Source organism: Numida meleagris, chromosome 3 (genome assembly GCF_002078875.1).
Source record: "Numida meleagris isolate 19003 breed g44 Domestic line chromosome 3, NumMel1.0, whole genome shotgun sequence".
Lineage (NCBI taxonomy): Eukaryota > Metazoa > Chordata > Aves > Galliformes > Numididae > Numida > Numida meleagris.
The window spans coordinates 50,014,851-50,034,280 of record NC_034411.1 but is presented as its reverse complement, the minus strand read 5'-3'; the positions used below and the strand labels follow the sequence as shown (position 1 = coordinate 50,034,280).

The window sequence follows — 19,430 nt, the reverse complement described above, 5'->3', positions numbered from 1 at the left end:
TTAATAACTTCCAACTGTTTCAGCTGTACTGTGCCATCTGCTGGTCAAACATCTCTTAAAATTCATTTGGCCTGAGCCGTACAACGAATTTTTGAGAAGCAAACTGGTCAATAAACAGTTTCTCCAGGATTCAGTATCCACCAGCAAAAGCAATGAGAAGGTAATTTCTCGTCAGTGATGCCTTGTAGACACACTGTGACTTGTCTAAAAGAGCGTGCTTATTTTGATTTAAAACAAAGTTCATCCTAGATTTTTAGAAACTTCTACAATTTCATAATTTCTTTATATATTTTGTTTACCAAATTATCATGTGGAAAGAGCCACTTAATTGGGGCCTTTATGTCATTAGAAGCCCCAACCTTCAACCAGTTGAATGAGCTTACCTGAGATTTTGCACTAATCTACGCCAGAAACTACAGATGGATTTTGTACTGAGTAGGACTCCTCTTTTTTTTTCTTTTTTCCTCTTCAGTAGTGAATTAAATAAACTATATTTACCACTTGTTAGAAAACAGGAAAACATGATTTGGGTGTAAAAAGTTAGCTCTTTCAAAGAGCTTGTTTGTGTAATTTGATTTGAATCATGAAGTCAGAGCTAAATTCAACTGACACAAATGAAGACAGAGGTGCTAGGTACATTGTGATGTTCTAGAGGTGGTAATCTTTTGTCAGTAGTTAAAATCAGTATTTTCACTCTACCTTCCATCTGTGATTCAATTTTCTGTCCCAAGACGTATTACAGTCTCTCAAATTTCTGGTACTGACTGTCAGAACAGAATGCATTCTTGGAAATTCTCAGGTAGGACTCATGGAATCATAGAATTAGCATGGTTGGAAAAGACCTACAAGATCATCCAGTCCAGCCATCCACCTACCACCAATATAACTCCACTAAACCATGTCTCTCAACACTATATCTAAATGTTTCTTGAACACCTCCAGGGATGGTGACTCAACCACTTCCCTGGGCAGCCCATTCCAGCGCCTGACCACTTTTTCAGAAAAGTAGTATTTCCTAACTTATTACTGTACTTATCATACTTAGTTAAAAACCAAAAAGAACCCTTTAAGAAACAAACATATCTGATAAGCATTGTCACAGCAGTCTTAAATGTCTTATCCCCATTTGTTAAGTCAACTAGTCTTCATTACTCTTCTGTGACTAATTTGCACAGAACAACTCAGTTTCATGCAGTGACAACTTGGAGTGGACACATGGGGAGATGTCTCAGGGGCTGATCACCCGGCAAGCTGTCATCGCTCTTTAAGAATTCAGTGTGCTCTGTCTCGACCAATGTTTCTTGAAAAGTTTTCTACACCCCTGTTACTTTGGCTACGACACACAAATACTGCTGCTAAAGGAAACGCTGCAACCACTCAAAATGTGCCTTGATGCAGAGACAGGGAGGTTTGAAATATATTATGTTCCTTCTGAAGTGCATGAAAAATGAATACCTTGCATGCCAGAGACAGAACATCTTCCACCCTGTGTTCTGGTTTCAGAGTTAAAGCTACTCCTTGACCATCACAGAAGTGAACATACGTTTGTGTTTCCCAAGCATTCTCCTTCTGGATGCTGTCCGGTACTGAGCAGTAGACATTCAAAAATTCATCAACTTGCTGCTAGAAACCAGAGGGAAATGCAAATCATATATGAATGTTGCAAAAATAATACTAAAAAATGTACATTTACATTGGCAGTTTGCAGTGCATATGTACCACCATATCTTTAGACACTGTACTGTGTATATTCTCATGACAAGTAAAGGACAAAGTTCTGTTACCAATTCTCATTCACTGTCAATGACTTGATTTTCTTGATAATGGAATGCACTTCCACTGAATTCCCATTATGGGCTTTTATGCCTTTATCTCATATTATTTGTTGGTTTAACTCTAACTGAAAATATGTAACTATCTGATATTATACCACAGTGGAAAATATTTCTTAAGAAAAGCTGAGTGCTACAATTTTACCTAATTAACAAATCTGAAAAAACATAATTACTGTAATTTTGACAGAAAAAAATGATAATATAATAAACTTCCAGCAGAGAGCACTGTAGAGCAAGGCTTGCCTTAACATATTAAAGGACTAAAGCAAGAGTATAGTGTTATTCCATTTATTGCTTGAAATCACATTAATTCATACCTAGTAGAGTATTTGTTTGTTTACCAATCTTGTTCACATTCACATTCATTCCAAACGGACTCAGCTTGATCCAGTACAACATCCACCCTAACTAAAATCCCTGTCATTTTCTCCCTCTTCATTTTCATGCTTTGTTCTGCACTGCACTTCAGGCTAGACATTTCAAAGGAAGCCACACAAAGAGAAGAAAAACACTGTGAGCACTTCTAAACCTAAAGTTTCACTTCTCTATTTGGGTCTGCCTATTCAGCACCTCACTTCACTGCCCTCATCAAGGCATTTACCTTTACAAAGAGGTGCTTCCTGGATTCCTCCTTACAGCCAAAGGAAACTGACAATAACCCAGGAAAGCAGCAGAACTGTGACCCAGGACTGATCTTAAGGCAGTCTGAGCTATCCTAAGGAGTGCCTACCTTCTGACTGCATTTTCTTTGTTAGTTTGTTTTCTTCTCCCTGTTGGTTTGGGTTGGGGTGTGTTTGCCGCCTACAAAAAGCTCCTAGATTGTGCAATTCCTCCTCCTGACTCTGCAGGGACACAAGCCCAGTGGTCTGCTGCAATTAAAAGCTGCAGTAAAATGACTGCACAGGGACTGCTTCCCTTGCCGCAGGCAGCAAAGTTATTGACAACAACAATCTATCACCAGCAACAAAGAGACCAATATTATTTTGTTTTTCTAAATAACAACTGTGGCTGTAAAAATGATGTAATAAACAGTCCTATTCAAGTAATTATTAAACAATGCAGAAATTCAGGTTGCAAATGAACCACAATAATAATTTTATGCAAGAGTAGTGCTGGCTTTGGCACAATTATTTTAATAAAGCAATAGCATTCAAGAATCTTATACTGATTGCTCAACTGTCATTAATAACTAGTTAAAAATGAAATATTGATTAGCATAGAACCACAGAAATCCTACTAAAGTAGAGCAACTCTTATACATAGCAGTTCTGTTATGCCATTGCAATTAATGGAGTGATGAAATCTACACCGGGTGAAGTTTCACTTCGGTGGCTGCGGCTCCAGACTGCTCATAAAACTGCTATAGTTGCAAAAGATAATTCCAGTGAATCTGTGGTCCGCTCAGAAACCAGTCAATCAAGTGCCTGGGAGCAAATGATGATCTTCCATAGCATATATAGCAGGAATGAGAAAGGGCAAGGCAAGCATACTGCGAGAGTTGAGACGGAAATGGTCAGACTGAATTCTCCAGCAGCTTCCTTTGAGGAAAACTGAAGCTATGTTGACTTACTTAGATGCTCCCACCAATTCAGAGATTTGTAATTACCAAAATGGTTTACTGTCCTGCAATAACAGCTCTTTGTCCAACAGAAATAAATCTCACTTTTGTAATGGATTGAAAGAAGAAAAAAAGCAAAAACAAATCTATCAAAACAAAAATAGAGGATGAAGGTGATGAGAAATAGGTTTAAGGCCACCTTCTTCTGGAAACATTTATGACAAGACAAAGTTCTTCCTCCAATATAAGATGTTCCCCCTTCCTTGCCATGTACACTAGCGCTCAAACATAAGCCACAAGATAAACTTGTCTCTGTTATTAAACAAAAATATGTTCCTTAACTGCAGTCAATACACTGTTGCTTCATCCACATTTTCCATCTCAGAAAATCTGACATGAATAAATTTTTTTCCTGTTATGCCCGCAGTGACTAATACTACAATAGTTCATTCATTCAATGCCACATAAAGTTAAAACAACCCATCCAATTTTCCAGAAATATATGCCAGGATTTGCAGACTGTCACACGTTATGCCATAGGGTTGCTGCAAGACCAATAGGTTACTTCATAATTACCCTCACTATTTGTCTCTATTTTTATCATCCCTTTCAGGGAAAATATAGCCGTCCAGGCAGGGTTCCCTGTTTATAATTCACTGCATTCCTCAGGTAGCATTTTATAAAAGTTTTTATCCTGTTTTGTTTTTTATTGAAATTAGCCAATGAAAAATGGGCTAATGCCAAAGTAACGGTTTTCAGAGCAATGATGAATCATTTCTGAGTTGTCGTGTGATTCATGAAAATGTCAGGATCTTAAAAATGCCCACACTGTATTTAATTCCCATTAAAAAAGGGTTTTGAAATACAGTTCAGATGGTAATGTTTTTCTAGAAATAAAGTTGAGATCCAGAGCTCCACTTCAACACCTAAATTGGAGAACTTATTGAGTCCTCAAACAGACCCATTTAACTTTGTAAGTGGCCTGTCCAAAGCCTGCAGCAATGTTGACCATATGCTAGTTGCCTCTGCCCAGACAGAGCAGAGGCAGACCTTGACCCTTTCCAGACTCCGCACCAAGGGAAGTGGATGCCATACTTCCTGCCTTGTGCCACCTCCAAGACTGGCCTGCGTCTCCTCAGAGGGGTTCAAGAAGAGTGAGCCATGCCAGAGAACACAAAGCCCACAGTGGACCTGGCTGCATCAGGCGATGCTGTCGACCTCCCAGTCCCAATGGGGTCAGTGCTAAACTGAGAGACTCTCATCATCCCTTTGGGAAGAACCTTCAGGAGCTGCACCCAAGAGATTTTGCCTCATATCAGTTTTAGGAGGGACCAAATCTCCCCAAGATTTAAGAGGACTTGACAAGAACGAATTGTCTTTTGCTATTTCTGAGGTGTGAAACTGAGGCAACCTGACTCCATGGCCAATGGTACATTTTGGAGCAGTTTGTGAGTTTTCTCTACAGGAGATCATGTCCCTCAGAAATCCCATATAATTATAATTTATTTGGAAAAGAGAGGGGTGATTTAGTATAAATATTTTCTCACTCCAGGAAATAACAGGCAAGAGGTCAAGCAACAAAGGGAATTCAGTTGTTTCAGTACTCTGCTTCAAAAGACACACAAAAAGTGAAGATACTTTCAAGAGGCAAAAATACAGCATTACAGGATTAGCTGCTGTCAGATGGAGATGCCTCTCAGTGATATAACTTTTGCATAATTACACATTTCTTTATTACCTAGCCATTACATGAATACCCTTGATGGGAGAAGAAACCACGTAGCACATAACAGTATCCCAAAAATCCAACAACAGAAAAATCTATGAAACATTTTGAACTTTGACCAAAACTTTGCCATGAAATCCATTATAACTGTTCACTACAGTTAATCATTTTCAAAAACAAGATTTTATTCTAAAAGCAGATTTTGACTTTTTGTCTAAGATCTGGTACATATATTCTGATGAAAAGGAACATTGCTGTGCATGCTTTTTTTTTTTTTTTTTTTAATTCTTCTCCTAAGTTTTTAACTACATTAAAGAATATATCTGTTTCAGGAAACAGAAGAAGAATAGGGATAGAGAGTAGGTGGGAAGAACAATCCCTTTTTTTCATCTGGCATATATTGCAGTTCTATACACAAAACACAGTCCAAAAACTCTGCGCTGAATATTTAATCCTTTACTTGGAGCTTATCTGTGCAAGCCTACCAAGGGAAGAAGAATCTGTTTGTATAAGCTCCACAGTAGTTAGACAACATGAAGTGCTCCTACATGTGTATGATTATGGACTTGAGTGTCCTGCTCTGCTTCCAGCCAGTGAACAGTGATGCTGTCCCCAGAGAGACTGCAGGAACCAAAAGGGATTGTGACTGATGTCTTGGGCCGTGTACATTAACTCACTTCTCTGCTGATATGCCTGCAGGACTTAAATTAGATTCATTTGCCTTAACACTCAAAACATACACGTTCTGTTGAACTAGACAAAGGGGAAAAATACAGCTTAGAATTTGCTGTAACATGAAGGCAAAACTTTCAGACAAACTCAGTTCAAAATCTGTCTCTTAGACACCACCTTACAGACAGCATATACCAGTAAAGACTAGTGCTGTAAAGAAGTTTCTAGGGCTTTTTACTTGTTAAAGACTACCATGCATGTTGAGAAACTGAAAGTGAGCAGACCTATAATTCTGCCATCTAACACTGACTGTACTTTTATGAGCCTGGGAGGGGTTTCTGAACCAGCCTCACAACACACTTACATATTCAGGAAATATATTTGGGAATTTAAAAATAAGATGGTGCAGAACAGAGACAGGCTTCTCTTACCTCAGCAGAGTTGGCTGAATTCTGGACACCAGCAAATCCATGTCCTCCAGCAGAGTCAAAAATCTATTAAAAATAATACAGATAAACAAATAGGCTTAAAAAAATTTAAAACTTAATTGCTTATGTGTATTGGGCAAATTCTTTGAATAATTGAAAAAAAACAAAAACTAGATGAATATATCTAATTCCCAAACCAGGGATTGTTTTGCACTTCTGATAGCCTTATTCTAATGGGAGACAGTATTAAGGAAACAGGAATTCTCCCTCTATATGGAAAATTTAAGTCAGTTTCCTCCTTCAGAATATGTGTACACTTACATTCAAACATGTATAAAAGCATCCATATATTCCTGTTTCTTCTTATCTACTATTTAGCAGTAACTTTAAAGTCAATGACCATCATATCATGCACTCCTCTCCAAGTTACAGTTTCACCCTTTGCTATATCATTAGGTACAGCTACAAATCTCATAATAATTTAAAGAAGCAACTTCAAATTAATGTTGCAGCTTTTGAAAACTTCATCCCCTACAGTTTTTCAGCTCATCTACCTGAACAGTTAGCCTGACACTGTTGATAGCAATATAACTTTAGCTAGGACGGCACACTTGGCCCCTACCAGCACTAGCAAGGAATGAAAATAGCTGACTATTGCCCTTCTTTGGAACTGATGAAAGCAGAAACTGCAACCTACATTTCCCATGCATGTAGAAAGTTGTAGTTTCTACAGAGAGGCTTGTAAGTAGTAGTTAATAGTATCTCACAAAGATGTTAGGACTATTCATGCAATTAAATAAGAAATCAATAGCTAAGGATACAATCAGATATTTTGGTGATAAGAGTTGTATAAACATAAGGACAGATCTACATAGTTTACATAAGAACTTGAGATTTGCAGGTACTAACATTGCTGTCCCAAAGTACAAATATAAATTGCACTTTTAGTCTCCTTCTGGAATCAACAAATCAGTACAATACCATCTGACTTACATTTGACCTTCTTTTTTTTTTGTCCTTGAAAAAAAAAACCTTTTGGATAATCCAAGACAATGATAAACTCTTCTCTAAAATTTCACATGAAATGCAGTTTCTGACAATGTGTATAATAGGCACTACTTTTGAACTTCCTCTTTCTTTTCTTACCCACAGATGTAGTCAAAGCATTTTATTGTTTATGATTTCTCAAAATAGTTTATCATTTAGACTGAAGAAAAGCAGATAAGCATTTAAGAAACTGAGGATAATGTGAGCCTAGACATCCCCCATCTGCTACAGTTCAGCTTTATTAACTGGTTTCTGAAAGACTGAGTCACTTCACCAATGTTTACGACAGCCTCCTGGAATAGAAACTCTGCGCCCTATTTTTTGAATTATTATTAACAACATAAAAATAAGATAAAATTAAAAACTTCTCTGATGCAACAATGTTCAAGAACATACCATCTGATTTTGAAGCTAGTGTACTACAGAGAAAACCATACTAGCTCTAGTCAAATGAACTTTAATTAAATCCATGAGTGCAAGGAAATTTTAACCTACTTTTTGCAGCAGATGTCGGAGCACAATAAGGAGAGAACCAACCCCGACTTTCCTGCTTAGCCCAGTTTCCCAGGGGGTTGAAAAGCTGACAAGAAAGGCAGCCCGAGGCCTATTCTGATACACAATTACGTGCATATACACCAGTCTGAGCAATGACATGGCTCCCTTTTCAGCCACTTTCCAGGTTCATGGGTCAGTTTTTAATTCATGCTTTTAAAAATTCTTCACTTTTATGGGTGTGAGTCAGAGCAGTGTTATTAATATGCAACACTCAGGATTTACATTTCCTTAATTTTATTGTAGGTTGTTTAAACAAAAAATCAAATAAATACAAGAATCTGAGTTCTTGGATGAAAATGAACACTTTTTAGGGCCAGCTGGTTGCAAGTTTTGGAACAGAGGGTGAGGACGCACTGGGGAACCATCTGCCTGTGCTCAGGAAAGAGCAAGGAGGGCAGCAGGAGCCTCTTCGCCTTGTCGTGGAAATGAGTTTCCCTGTCCCTGAGCTCCACAGAATCCCCTTCACAGGCTATAAAGCATACAGGAGGATGTATCATGCAGTGAAGGCAGTGAGACATATCAGCCCAGCTGGAAATGAAGCTAACGGGCACAGCATTCTTTCCCTCAGGCCTGTTATTAATAAAGAAATAGAGATGTAGAACTCACAGACCAGCCTCACCTGTCACAGAGAACATTGAAAAATATATGAAAAGGGCCACCTGGAGAAAATCTCTCCATCAGTTCCGTCTTTCAAAAGACAGATTTGAGCTTTTATTGTTATTCAGTGTCACCATGTAACACATCTCGACTGATATGCAAAAAATGCCTAACAGTCACCCAAAGAAGCTTCATCTCAATGTAACACACAGATAAATATTTACCTATTAAAAATATAAACAACCAGACCAGAAAATCCTGGTGTGTTATTTTGCAATATTAAATCTGTTTAATCAGCTCTGGGACTTCTGTAATACAAATATAGATAGGTTTGCTTTGTATACCTCCTGTGAGAGGAAGTGCCAAAGGCCGCTATCTTTGGATCAGTCTCTCCCTTTTTTCCTTGAAGATTCACCAGTGTTATTCTGTATTAAATTGCAATAGTACTCCAGAGTCCCAGATATGTGTCAGCACAGCACTGAATTAAGGATTTGCATATAGGTTATCTCCAAATAAATCCTACTTCGAAACAATTTGCGAGATGGCCAAAAGATGAGTTTTCTTACAAATTCAGAAGAGATGGTCTCGTACTGCAGATAATAAACTAACCCACAGGATCAAAATCTCTGATTCATCATCCTTATTTAACACAAAGGAATCCAAAATCAGATATATACCAATGCCTCTTCACAAGCGATGCTCTCATTACAAGTCTATAATGTCTACTGAAAGTGCAAAGGCAAGTCCAATGGACAGATGTCTCCTTCCCCAGGCACCAACAGCATTTGGCAGGATAAGCCCCAGTAGAAACAAGCCCTTCTCTGCTTCCAGTATCCTAAATCCTCAGCAAATAAGATTTACCTGTGTTACGGAAGGTCGCTTTTCTTTCCCTTTTCTTGCCAGTGTGTCCAGTCCTTTTAGTGAAGAAAACAAACCCTTCTTATTTCGGACTCTTTGAGACAGAGACAGTGTACGTTTCCTGAGAGCTGCTTCATCCCTGGAGCAGATCTATTTAAAAACAGACAGGACTTCTTTATAGTACTTCCATAAGAGCAAAATACTGATAGTTATTTCAACCTGAGACACCAAATGAAAGTTTCTTCAGTTTATCTCAATGCAATATGCCACGATGCTTCTTTTGGTATTCACATGGTGTGACAGCATAATTTTTTTTCATAAGGCAAAATTAGAAGGTCATAGGAGGGAAGGAACTGGAAAATTTTGCTCTGTACAGCAAAAGAAGTTAATGAAAAGACTCTGAAAAAGAATGATAATCTATTATCCAGATAAAGAATTGCTAGAGGAAGAAAGACTTAAAGTTGGCAAACACAGGAGGTAAAAGTGCTATACTATTGTCTTATTAACAAGCAATGACACAAAATACACAGATAAAAAATAGTGGCTGAGGGAAACACATTCTCTGTTGAGACTTTCAAGGCTACTATTCAGTCTGACTTCTCATGCAGAAAACATGCTCTATTTCTCCCTGCAGAGACCAGCTTCACAGTCCTGTAAAGGTTAAAAAGAAGAGGCATGCCTGCTGTTGTCGTAGTTTACTTGGAGCCAACAAGGTGACGACAGCTTACAGCAGCTGAGGAGCTTCCTCATTCTTCTTCGCAAACACAAGCCATCGTTTTTAAAAGTGACTTGCAATTTTGGATTGCCTCCAGTTACTGTCTGTTCTAAGAATACTTTCCCTTCAGGAGGGTACTGTTTCTAAAAAATGAAAAAAAATCTTCTGGGACCTCCACAAAAGATCAACTCAACCCAGAAGGACCAGAATTACTCTTAACAACTAGTGCTTTAGGTCCTATACGCTTTAAACTCCAAACTCAAATGGGTCAAAATCGCAGTGACAGAATTTCAAGACTATTACTTGTTTACATTTACATCTAGTTTTACTTCTTCAGATATGGGTCAAAAGTGGCCAATTCCAGAGTTCTCAGAGACCAAAAAAAGTCATGGCCATATCCTCATGGGTTCAAAGTCTGTCTCTTTGGAAGAATATTTGTTGCAGCCAAGGAAGAGGCAGAAAGGGTATGAAGGGAACAAGGCCATCTGAACAATGCATGAGGGTGCAACTATTATTTATCCTAGCACAGTTCCACATGTAAGTACAATAATAATGATGGTTTTGTGTGACACACCCATGAAAAGTACATTTGTACTTACCAGTGCATGGAAGGATGACACTGAGAAAATGCCAAGCCTTCCCAATGCCAGTTTTGAAGGACGACTGGCAGCAGCCAAAAGGCTCTTTGGGTTCGGGAGCTCCCCACCTTGCAAACTGGCTAGGTAACATCGCATTCGGAAAAGGTCCATGTTAAATTTTTCCAGGTTCTGTTCCCATTGCTGGATCTGTTTAGATATAAAAAGGGACAATTAAAAGGGGAAAAAATGTCTCTGTGGGCTGCACTGAAAATTTGAGCTCTTCCACAAACCCACAGTAAATTACTTTCATCTGGTGCTATATGGATTAGATTAGTTATTCCCTGCCAAAAGACATTCAGTCATATTGTGTTACATCAACCCAAAAGATGACTCGAAATAAAACAAAGCTGGTGGTCTTAAATGCATACTGACAAGAAGAACATACCATGAACTTCGGGTAGTTTGATAGCCACAAAAGCAGTTACATAAAAACATAACCTTGTGGTTCATGAAGGCTTTTCTTTTTTTCTTTCCCCCCTTTTTCTTTCTGGAGATTAGTTTTGTTTCCTTCATTTTTATGAGCTTAGATTGTATAGCTGCCTGGCTGAAAGCGAGGCTGTATAGCTACACTAATTTACTACACTAAGTGAAGTTGCTGTACTGATAGGTTCAGCTCATGCTTTACCATTTTCCCATGGCCTCTCTATCTGAAAACAGGAGACAATACTGGCAATGTGAGCATGGACAATTCTTTGTTTGACTAATTCTTCAAGCCATGCTTATGCTCAGGCATAAAACAAAAATAAGTTATATACTCTGTACAAATTACTGGATCACAAGTAAGAATGTACACATACCCTCATAACATTTTTAAACATATTTAACACAGATAGATGCAGATGCATCAGACGGCAAAATCAAATTTTAAGATAAAATTAGGAAAGTGAAAAGACTCAAATACATACTAGATGAGTAAGCTTCTAAATTAAGACTCATATGACACCAAATTGGGAGAGCGTGTGGATCTGCCGGAGGGTGGAGAGGCTTTACAGAGGGACCTGGATAGACTGGATCAATGGGCCAAGGTAAACCGTATGAGTTTCAATAGGGCCAAGTGTCAGGTCCTGCATTTTGGTCACAACAACCCCAGGCAACCCTACAGGCTTGGGGAGGAGTGGCTGGAAAGCTGCCTGACCAAAAGGGACCTTGGTGTGCTGATGGACAGTTGGCTGAATATGAGCCAGCAGTGTGCCCAGGTGGCCAAGAAGGCCGGTGGCATCCTGGCTTGTATCAGGAATGGTGTGGTGAGCAGGACTAGAGCAGTGATCCTGCCCCTGCACCGGCATTGGTGAGGCCTCACCTCGAGTACTGTGTTCAGTTTTGGGCTCCTCAGTACAGAAGGGACATGGCGGTGCTGGAGCAGGTCCAAAGAAGGGCAACAAGGCTGGTGAAGGGCTTGGAGAATATGCCCTATGAGGAGAGACCAAAGGAACTGGGGCTGTTTAGTCTGGGGAAGAGGAGGCTGAGGGGAGACCTCATTGCTCTCTTCAAATACCTGAAAGGTGATTGCAGTGAGAGTGGGGTTGGTCTCTTCTCACTGGTGACAGGTGACAGAACAAAGGGAAATGGCCTCAAGTTGCACTAGGGGAGGTTTAGGTTGGATATCAGGAAAAACTTCTTTACAGAAGGGGTTGTTAAGCACTGGAACAGGCTCCCCAGGGAGGTGGTTGGGTCGCCATCCCTGAATGTGTTTAAAAAACATTTGGATGTGGTGCTCGGGGACATGATTTAGTGGTGGGTTGTTAGAGTTAGAGCAGTATGGTTAGGTTGTGGTTGGACTTGATGATCTTGAAGGCCCTTTCCAACCTGAGCAATTCTATGACAGAATTTAAGTATTTTGCATAGATGCACACTCATCTATACAAACACAGATACTTAAATACTACACTAAGGTCAGATTTTGCTTTTGGTTTTCTCAGTTTACAGATTGGCAGTTGCAGCTAAAGTCTGCAAAAATCTATACATTAATATGGATTAATAGTACAAGTAAGAATGCAGCTGTGTTTAATGTAGTAGACACATTCACACTTGAGAAGACAGAAAAGATGTCTACAATAGGTTAATGTACATTAACTTCATGTGCATTAACTGAAGGTCGTTAAAATCCCCTGACAGTGCTTTTATTCAAATGTCAGTTCAGACCACTGTAAGCTTGTTAAACAGGTGGTTTAGAGTTGTGGATAAAGTTTATCACATTATCACATACGTATTGCCTTCACACCTTTTGCTGACATGCCCTGCCTGTCCCTGGGTGAAAAGAAAATTGTCACCTTAAATTTAAATTAATCAATGTTGGAACAAGCAGTTTTATGACTTAGAGAACGTGCTGATAAATACCATAAAAATATCAGGTGAACTTTACAACTGATAGGTTCCTCTAGAAGCAAAATCAGTTCAGTTTTCTTACAACGTTGCCAAATACCACAAAAATCACTACAGGTGACAGAGATATTACCTATTCTGGCTTCCTTACATATGTACTCACTAACTGTGGCATCAGCTACAGCTACACTTGTGGAAGCATTAGGCGTTGAGGGTAAATGAAGGAAAGGCAACAACGCACTGGAACAGGTTGCCCAGGGAGGTTGTGGATGCCCCGTCCCTGGAGGCATTCAAGGCCAGACTGGACGTGGCTCTGGGCAGCCTGGTCTAGTGGTTGGCGACCCTGCACTTGGCAGGGGGGTTGAGACTCGATGATCTTTGAGGTCCTTTTCAACCCAAGCCATTCTATGATTCTATGATTCTATGAACAACGAGAGCAACTCATAACAGTCCAGAGAAAATGGACAGAGATATATATGTAGGTTGCTCTGAAAGCAATGCGTACTGTTTATTTGCATGGAAACTACAACTGATACAAAGAGCACAACAGCACTATTTGATAGAACAGCTACAAAACACTATTTTTCAGTGTAGTCACCACCATTAGATGAGCATTTTCATCAGTGGTGATCAAGAGCCTGCATGCCATGCTCATGAAAATCTGCATGGCTATCCAGAACATGGCTCATCTTCTACACCACTGTTGCCACTGCTGAAACACACCACCCACCACTTCACTGTGCTTACATCCACTGTTTAGTCTCCATTAATGTTCAGCAAGTGTTGATGAATGTCAATGAGTGCAATGTTTTCTACATGGAGGAACTCAGTGACACACCTTTTCTTCATCCACACTTCCATGTCAGACACCATTTTTTCAGACTGCCCCTCAGCTGCATGGCATCAAAATGTAATGGAATACTGGTGGGAAGGTTCAACCTCTACCTGCCATACTACCAACATCTGCTTCTGACATCGTGGGCCAACGGAATAAAATAGAAGGCACCAATTTCAGTGTAGCCCTCATACATAACAAAGACACCTCGTCTAATCTCATGCTACACATTCAAAATGTGCATCCTTTGTGCTCCATAAAGAGCAATCATTTTTTTCTTGGATTGATGTGAACATTGCCCTTTATTTTGCATTCTTTTTTTCTCTCAGATACTCTTCATCCAGTATTTTACTGCTTGCCTGTATCTTACACATGGGTTGAAATCAGAAAGAGGCTTTGTGACTAGCTCTTTCTCCATGTCAACATCCAATTAGAATGAGAACATGGTTGGCAGCATTTCACAAAGCCAAAGGCTACAAGTTGAAGTGAAGTTTTTCTCTTTGGAACGATACCTCCATGAGTACAGAGTCAACACCTCAAGAATAGAGCAAGGCTTGTTCTGGGTGCTGCTGGACTGAAGGAGCATCCTGTTCCTGTCGAACACAAGCTGAACACAGGCCTTCTTGTGTTTCTGAGGCTTTCTTCAGGATCCTGATTACTCATTTCAACTGAGTTGTACTTTAAAATAATCTAAGAAGGGGGAGTGAGGTACAACACAAGGACGTTCTGAAGAAATAATTTAATTAAAGTGTTTATCAGTCATTCAGGATGCTAGCTAATCAGCTCCAAAAGCATCGGTAATCATGATGTTACATTTAATGGCATTAGCAAAAGCTGTAGGCAGGGAATTTCTGAGATTGTCTTGTAGTCTTATCAAAACCAGGGATGTCTGGAAACAATTGGAGACCACGAACCAATACCAGCTGCTATTTGTCTAAGCCTTTTAAACTATGATAATTCTTCTGAAAGATTTATATTGTTAAGGGCTAGATGGGGGAAGCTCACAAATAAAAAAGCAACAACTTCAAAGCACAGTATAACCTGGTCTATGAAGTTAATTTACAGCCTGCAGACTAGATGCTACAATCTTCATTCTGCTTTTGTGTGAGGCAAATCTCTGACCCACGTGAGAGGACTGCCCAAAGACAGCTCAAGGACTTAGCTTCATCCTGCACAGACAATACAGTCCTTTTGAAATCTGTTCTAAAGCAAACGGGAAAAAGCAAATGCAGCAGACAGCAGTGAGAGTGGGAATGGGTGACAAAGGCTAACAGCAGCAAGAAGAGAGTCCACAAAGAGATAAGAGATACCGCCTGAAGTGAGGCACGCCAAAACAAACAAGCATACATGAAATAACACCCTGTGTGACCCGCTCAGTTATTGCTGCTTGCCTGCACTGCAAGCTTGAGCATCAAGGGCATCCAAAACACTTCTCTCTCTCTCCTAGTTTCAATCACAATTTAAACACCTTTTAGTGAATTTCTAGGAAAACCATTAAAGGAGGTGAGTCAAAAGGCAGGCTGTCATTCTCAGAACAAGCAAATGTGAGGCAAGGATATCTGGGTTTTGTGGCAGCAAGAGAATGGGAGAAAGACAAGGAGGGGCCACCCAAATAAAACTATTCAGACTGATAGGATCACTGTAAAGTAGAGAGAAGAAGGAGAGTATGGGAGAGAGTTAAAAAGGAGTAGAATGCATGAAGCCCAAAGAGTTAGGGCCATGATTGATTTAGTTTGGGTCACCAGGACAAATTAAGGCCAGGAAGCCTGAGTCAGGGACAAGACTAATTATGCTGGGAGTGCTAAGTAAAAGGGCTACTTTTGGTAACAGAGACATATATCAGGAATGAGATCTTAAGGGTTAACACACAATGTGGTACTTTTGGCAGTAATTTAGCAGTAACGAGCTTTTTTCAGATCATAAACAGACAATTCTCCTCCAGGTTAGTGAAAAATCTATTAAGACACTAAGAAACAGTTGTAAATTCATTACCTTATAAATTATGCAAACAGATGAGTTGAAGGAAGGCACTAGAAAGTGAACCTCTGCATATTTAGTAACCCTACTTGGTTGGTTCTAGGTAAACTCTAAATTGGGAGCTTAGGAAAGCCAGAAAGAAAATACGTTCAGAGCAGATCACACAGACCAGGGGTTTCCAGAACGTGAGCTGGGGACCCATTCAGTACTGCTTTGGATATTATAAAATGTTAACAGGGAAGGACAATTCTTATCTGCTATGAAGCCATCCCGGTAGGTGATGTATCTAATAGAACCTCCACCACAGCACACCTCAGGGCTGTTGCCTGTGAAAGACATGGCCCAGTAAAGGCTGTGCTGGTAGAGGAACTCAGAGACAAGCCCTGGCTCCTCGCCTATCCTATCACACAATGCTAACAGCATCCTTTGGGGGTGGGAGGAAGGACCGTCTTTTTCAAATATATATTCTCAACAAAGTAAGAGAGCTCAATGTAATAAAACCAAAACCAGCATGAACTGGCTGAAAGCAGTGCCAGAAATGACACCAAATCAACTCAGAGTAAGAATACTTACAGGAATGAGAGGAAGGAGGGAAGGAAGAAGCCTCCTGAAGCTCTCCTAATAACGAAACAGCATTTTTCCACTTTGCACTCACTTAAGGAAGCACAAAAGTAAAGATTCACAAAGAGGAAGGTGTTCTCTCAGTGAGTAAGCCTTTAAAATGGATTTGATTTAGTAACAGTTCTTAACACCATACAGAAACATCAGCTCCTCCTGACACAACTATCTACAGCAATAAGAAATTCAGAATGTTCCCCTATACAACATCTTCTGCCTAGATTGAAATGTCTCTAAAAGATGATGCAAGGAACTTTGGATTTAAAAGAAACTTCTGCTGCTGTTTCATATGATCAGCTTTTTAACCACATTACAAACAACACCAAACTCTTTGCATTCCAGTCCCCAGTTCTCAGACACAATTCATATTGCACCCATCTGGATAAATGAGTCATTCAGCATCTTGGGACAGGGAAAAGACTTCTATTGTCATTACTTCCTAAAGAGAACTTGGAGAAGCAAAAATACCACTCTCTCAGAAATTCCATTACTTTAAAGAACACTACAGATATACTGTTAATGCTTTAAGAACAAATAAATTAAAAAATGGAACATAATAGAGCAAAACAACAATGATGTGCAATTAGCAATACCCTTTATTTTTCATTCTGCCTACTTACTTAATAAACAGTTAAGAAAATTTCTTGCAATATAACGACAGTAATTTATTTTTATTATGTTGGCCCATGAGGTGCATGTTAATGGTGTGGCAGTAGAGGTTGAACCTTCCCACCAGTTTCCCTTTGTTCCCATGTGACAGATGGCAGCAGAAGGGCAGTCAGACAAAACAGCATCTGACATGGAAGTGCAGATGAAGCAAAGGTGTGTCACTGAATTCCTCCATGTGGAAAACATAACACCCATTGACATTCATCAGTGATTGCTGAACACTGATGGAGAACAAACAGTGGATGTGAGCACAGTGAGGCAGAGGGTGGTGTGTTTCAGCAGTGGTGACAGTGGGTCACCTCTGCTGGAACAGATGTTTACAAGTGCAGCATGCAGGCCCTTGGTCACCACCAGTGAAAATGCACATCGAACGGTGAAGACTATGTTGAAAAGTATTGTTTTGTAGCTGAGAACGTGCTATATCAAATAGTGTTATTGTGCTCTTTGTATCTATTGTAGTTTCCATGGAAATAAATAGGAGGCATTACTTTCAGAGTGACCTACATATATATCTCTGTCCATTTTCTCTGCACGTTTGTGAGTTGGTCTCATTATAAGCTTTTGTAAATACAATCTTTCAGAGCAACATATGTACATGCATATCTATAGCCAGGGACGTAATTCAGACAGCCAGCAAATCCAGCTGCCCCACTGCACAAACCAGCAGATAGGCCTTCCTGCACACACCCCTGCAACAGCTTCATCCCACAACCACTGCTATGCAATTCTACATTTGCTAATAGTTTATTCATTATTTTATATTAAATCTTCCCAAAACAAAGATCGAATTTCATCCGTCTGCAAAATAGTAATTACAGCAGCGAAGAGAATGGAGATGAACTTCCTTAACTTCTCTGGCTGCTTATTCTCTTCATTCCTTAGTGACTACCAAAAGAGAAGGATTTTACTAATAGTGTAGAGGGGAATCACACCACACAGAAGAGTTAATACTCAAAAAGAAACCAAACCAAACCAAATCACCCAGAAAGCAGAGCTCTATTCTAGTTAGTTCAAAGACCATTCCAACTGAAGATCTGTCATAACAAGTTTAAATAACTTTTTTTTTTTTTTTTAGTTTAGAAGAGTGTGGAAGAAAGAAAAATCACTGGATATTGCAAATAAATTAGAATTTCTATGTGGAGAAACTGGCAAGTATTATTAAAGTTCTCTGAAAATATTCTATTTCAGGATTGTTGCTGTGAGTTTTCACCTAGTTTTGGACAATATTTCATAGTATGCTTCAGAGAAAAATGAAGACATGCAATTTGGTCTTCTGAAGGGAGCCTCGAGAGTAAAATTCTTAAAACTACACAAGTTGTCTTTCTGTACGTGTCAGTGAGAGAAAAGAGAAATAGTCAGGTACATTTTAAACAAAATGTAATGAGGTTACGAGGTGAAAAGGGAAAGGAGGAAAGGTACAATTCAGAGAAAACAGAGTAGCACTTTACTGATCCCCTCATTTTGCTTTATATGGTAACAAATAAACCACTTTTGGTTGCAGGATGCATACAAAAATTTCCATAAAAACCATCTCCAAGTATGTGTCTGTCCTTCTCATTAATGCCTCATCATTTCAGTGCTTGAAAGTAAAACTTCTGCTTATTAACCTATCTGATAAAAAAGTCTCATGCTTACAGAAAATATGAATCAAATCAGAAAACTCCAAATAGCTTGGAAAACATTGTTATACCAACAATAAAACATCATACCAATATATTACAATTTGAGAAGTCCAGAATGCTTTCAAGCAACCATTATTCAAATTACTGTACTAAAATGAGACAATAGAAAAGACTTATGTACAAAGTAAACAAAGAAATACACCCAGAGCTGTGGTGCCCTCACTGAGAGGCTAATTTACCATCCCATGAAAAACAGTTCTACGGGCAAAGGCAGCTCCAGCTTTGAATTAATGTGCAATATTTTATTTAAAAAGCTCCAAATAAATGCCATGAATCCTTTTCACTAACTTCAGTGGCAATTAGACAAGGCTTCGTTTTCACAGCAAATGCTGTGAATACCTCTACCAGGTAAAAAAAAAATCGGAAAGTTAACATTTTTTAAAGATACACCCCATGGGCTTTGAAATCACGCTCAGCGCTGAGGGATTTTTGAACTTGCTACTTTTTGTCTTACTATGGTACACCCTGGGGAAATAAACCAGCGTCACCAAACAGCATATTTATTGCATATATTAATATAAACACACATGACCGCAAGCAGTATGTGCACACTTGGGATTTTCAGCCATATAACCAGAGGCCTATTGGGAATAGTTGCTGTACACATACTGCTCTGTTTGATCTCTTCCAAATTGCCCAACTGCACTGATAGCTATATGAAGGGCTGCTATTTTCTCTTACACTGCTATTAAGTCCAT

At 39.3% G+C, this 19,430-nt stretch overlaps 1 protein-coding gene across 2 annotated transcripts in view; it reads right to left on the bottom strand.

Annotated features, from left to right (window-relative positions):
- TIAM2 (T-cell lymphoma invasion and metastasis 2) overlaps positions 1-19,430 on the bottom strand; it is a 92,917-nt gene that overhangs the window by 52,656 nt on the left and 20,831 nt on the right. The window contains exons 6-9 of one of the 2 annotated variants that reach the window (XM_021391217.1): positions 10,591-10,776; positions 9,280-9,426; positions 6,223-6,285; positions 1,456-1,623 (exon numbers count right to left, since the gene is read on the bottom strand). In XM_021391217.1, coding sequence (XP_021246892.1) covers positions 1,456-1,623; positions 6,223-6,285; positions 9,280-9,426; positions 10,591-10,776 — 564 coding nt within the window. The remainder of the gene's footprint in view (positions 1-1,455; positions 1,624-6,222; positions 6,286-9,279; positions 9,427-10,590; positions 10,777-19,430) is intronic. The other variant, XM_021391218.1, reaches the window with a different exon arrangement.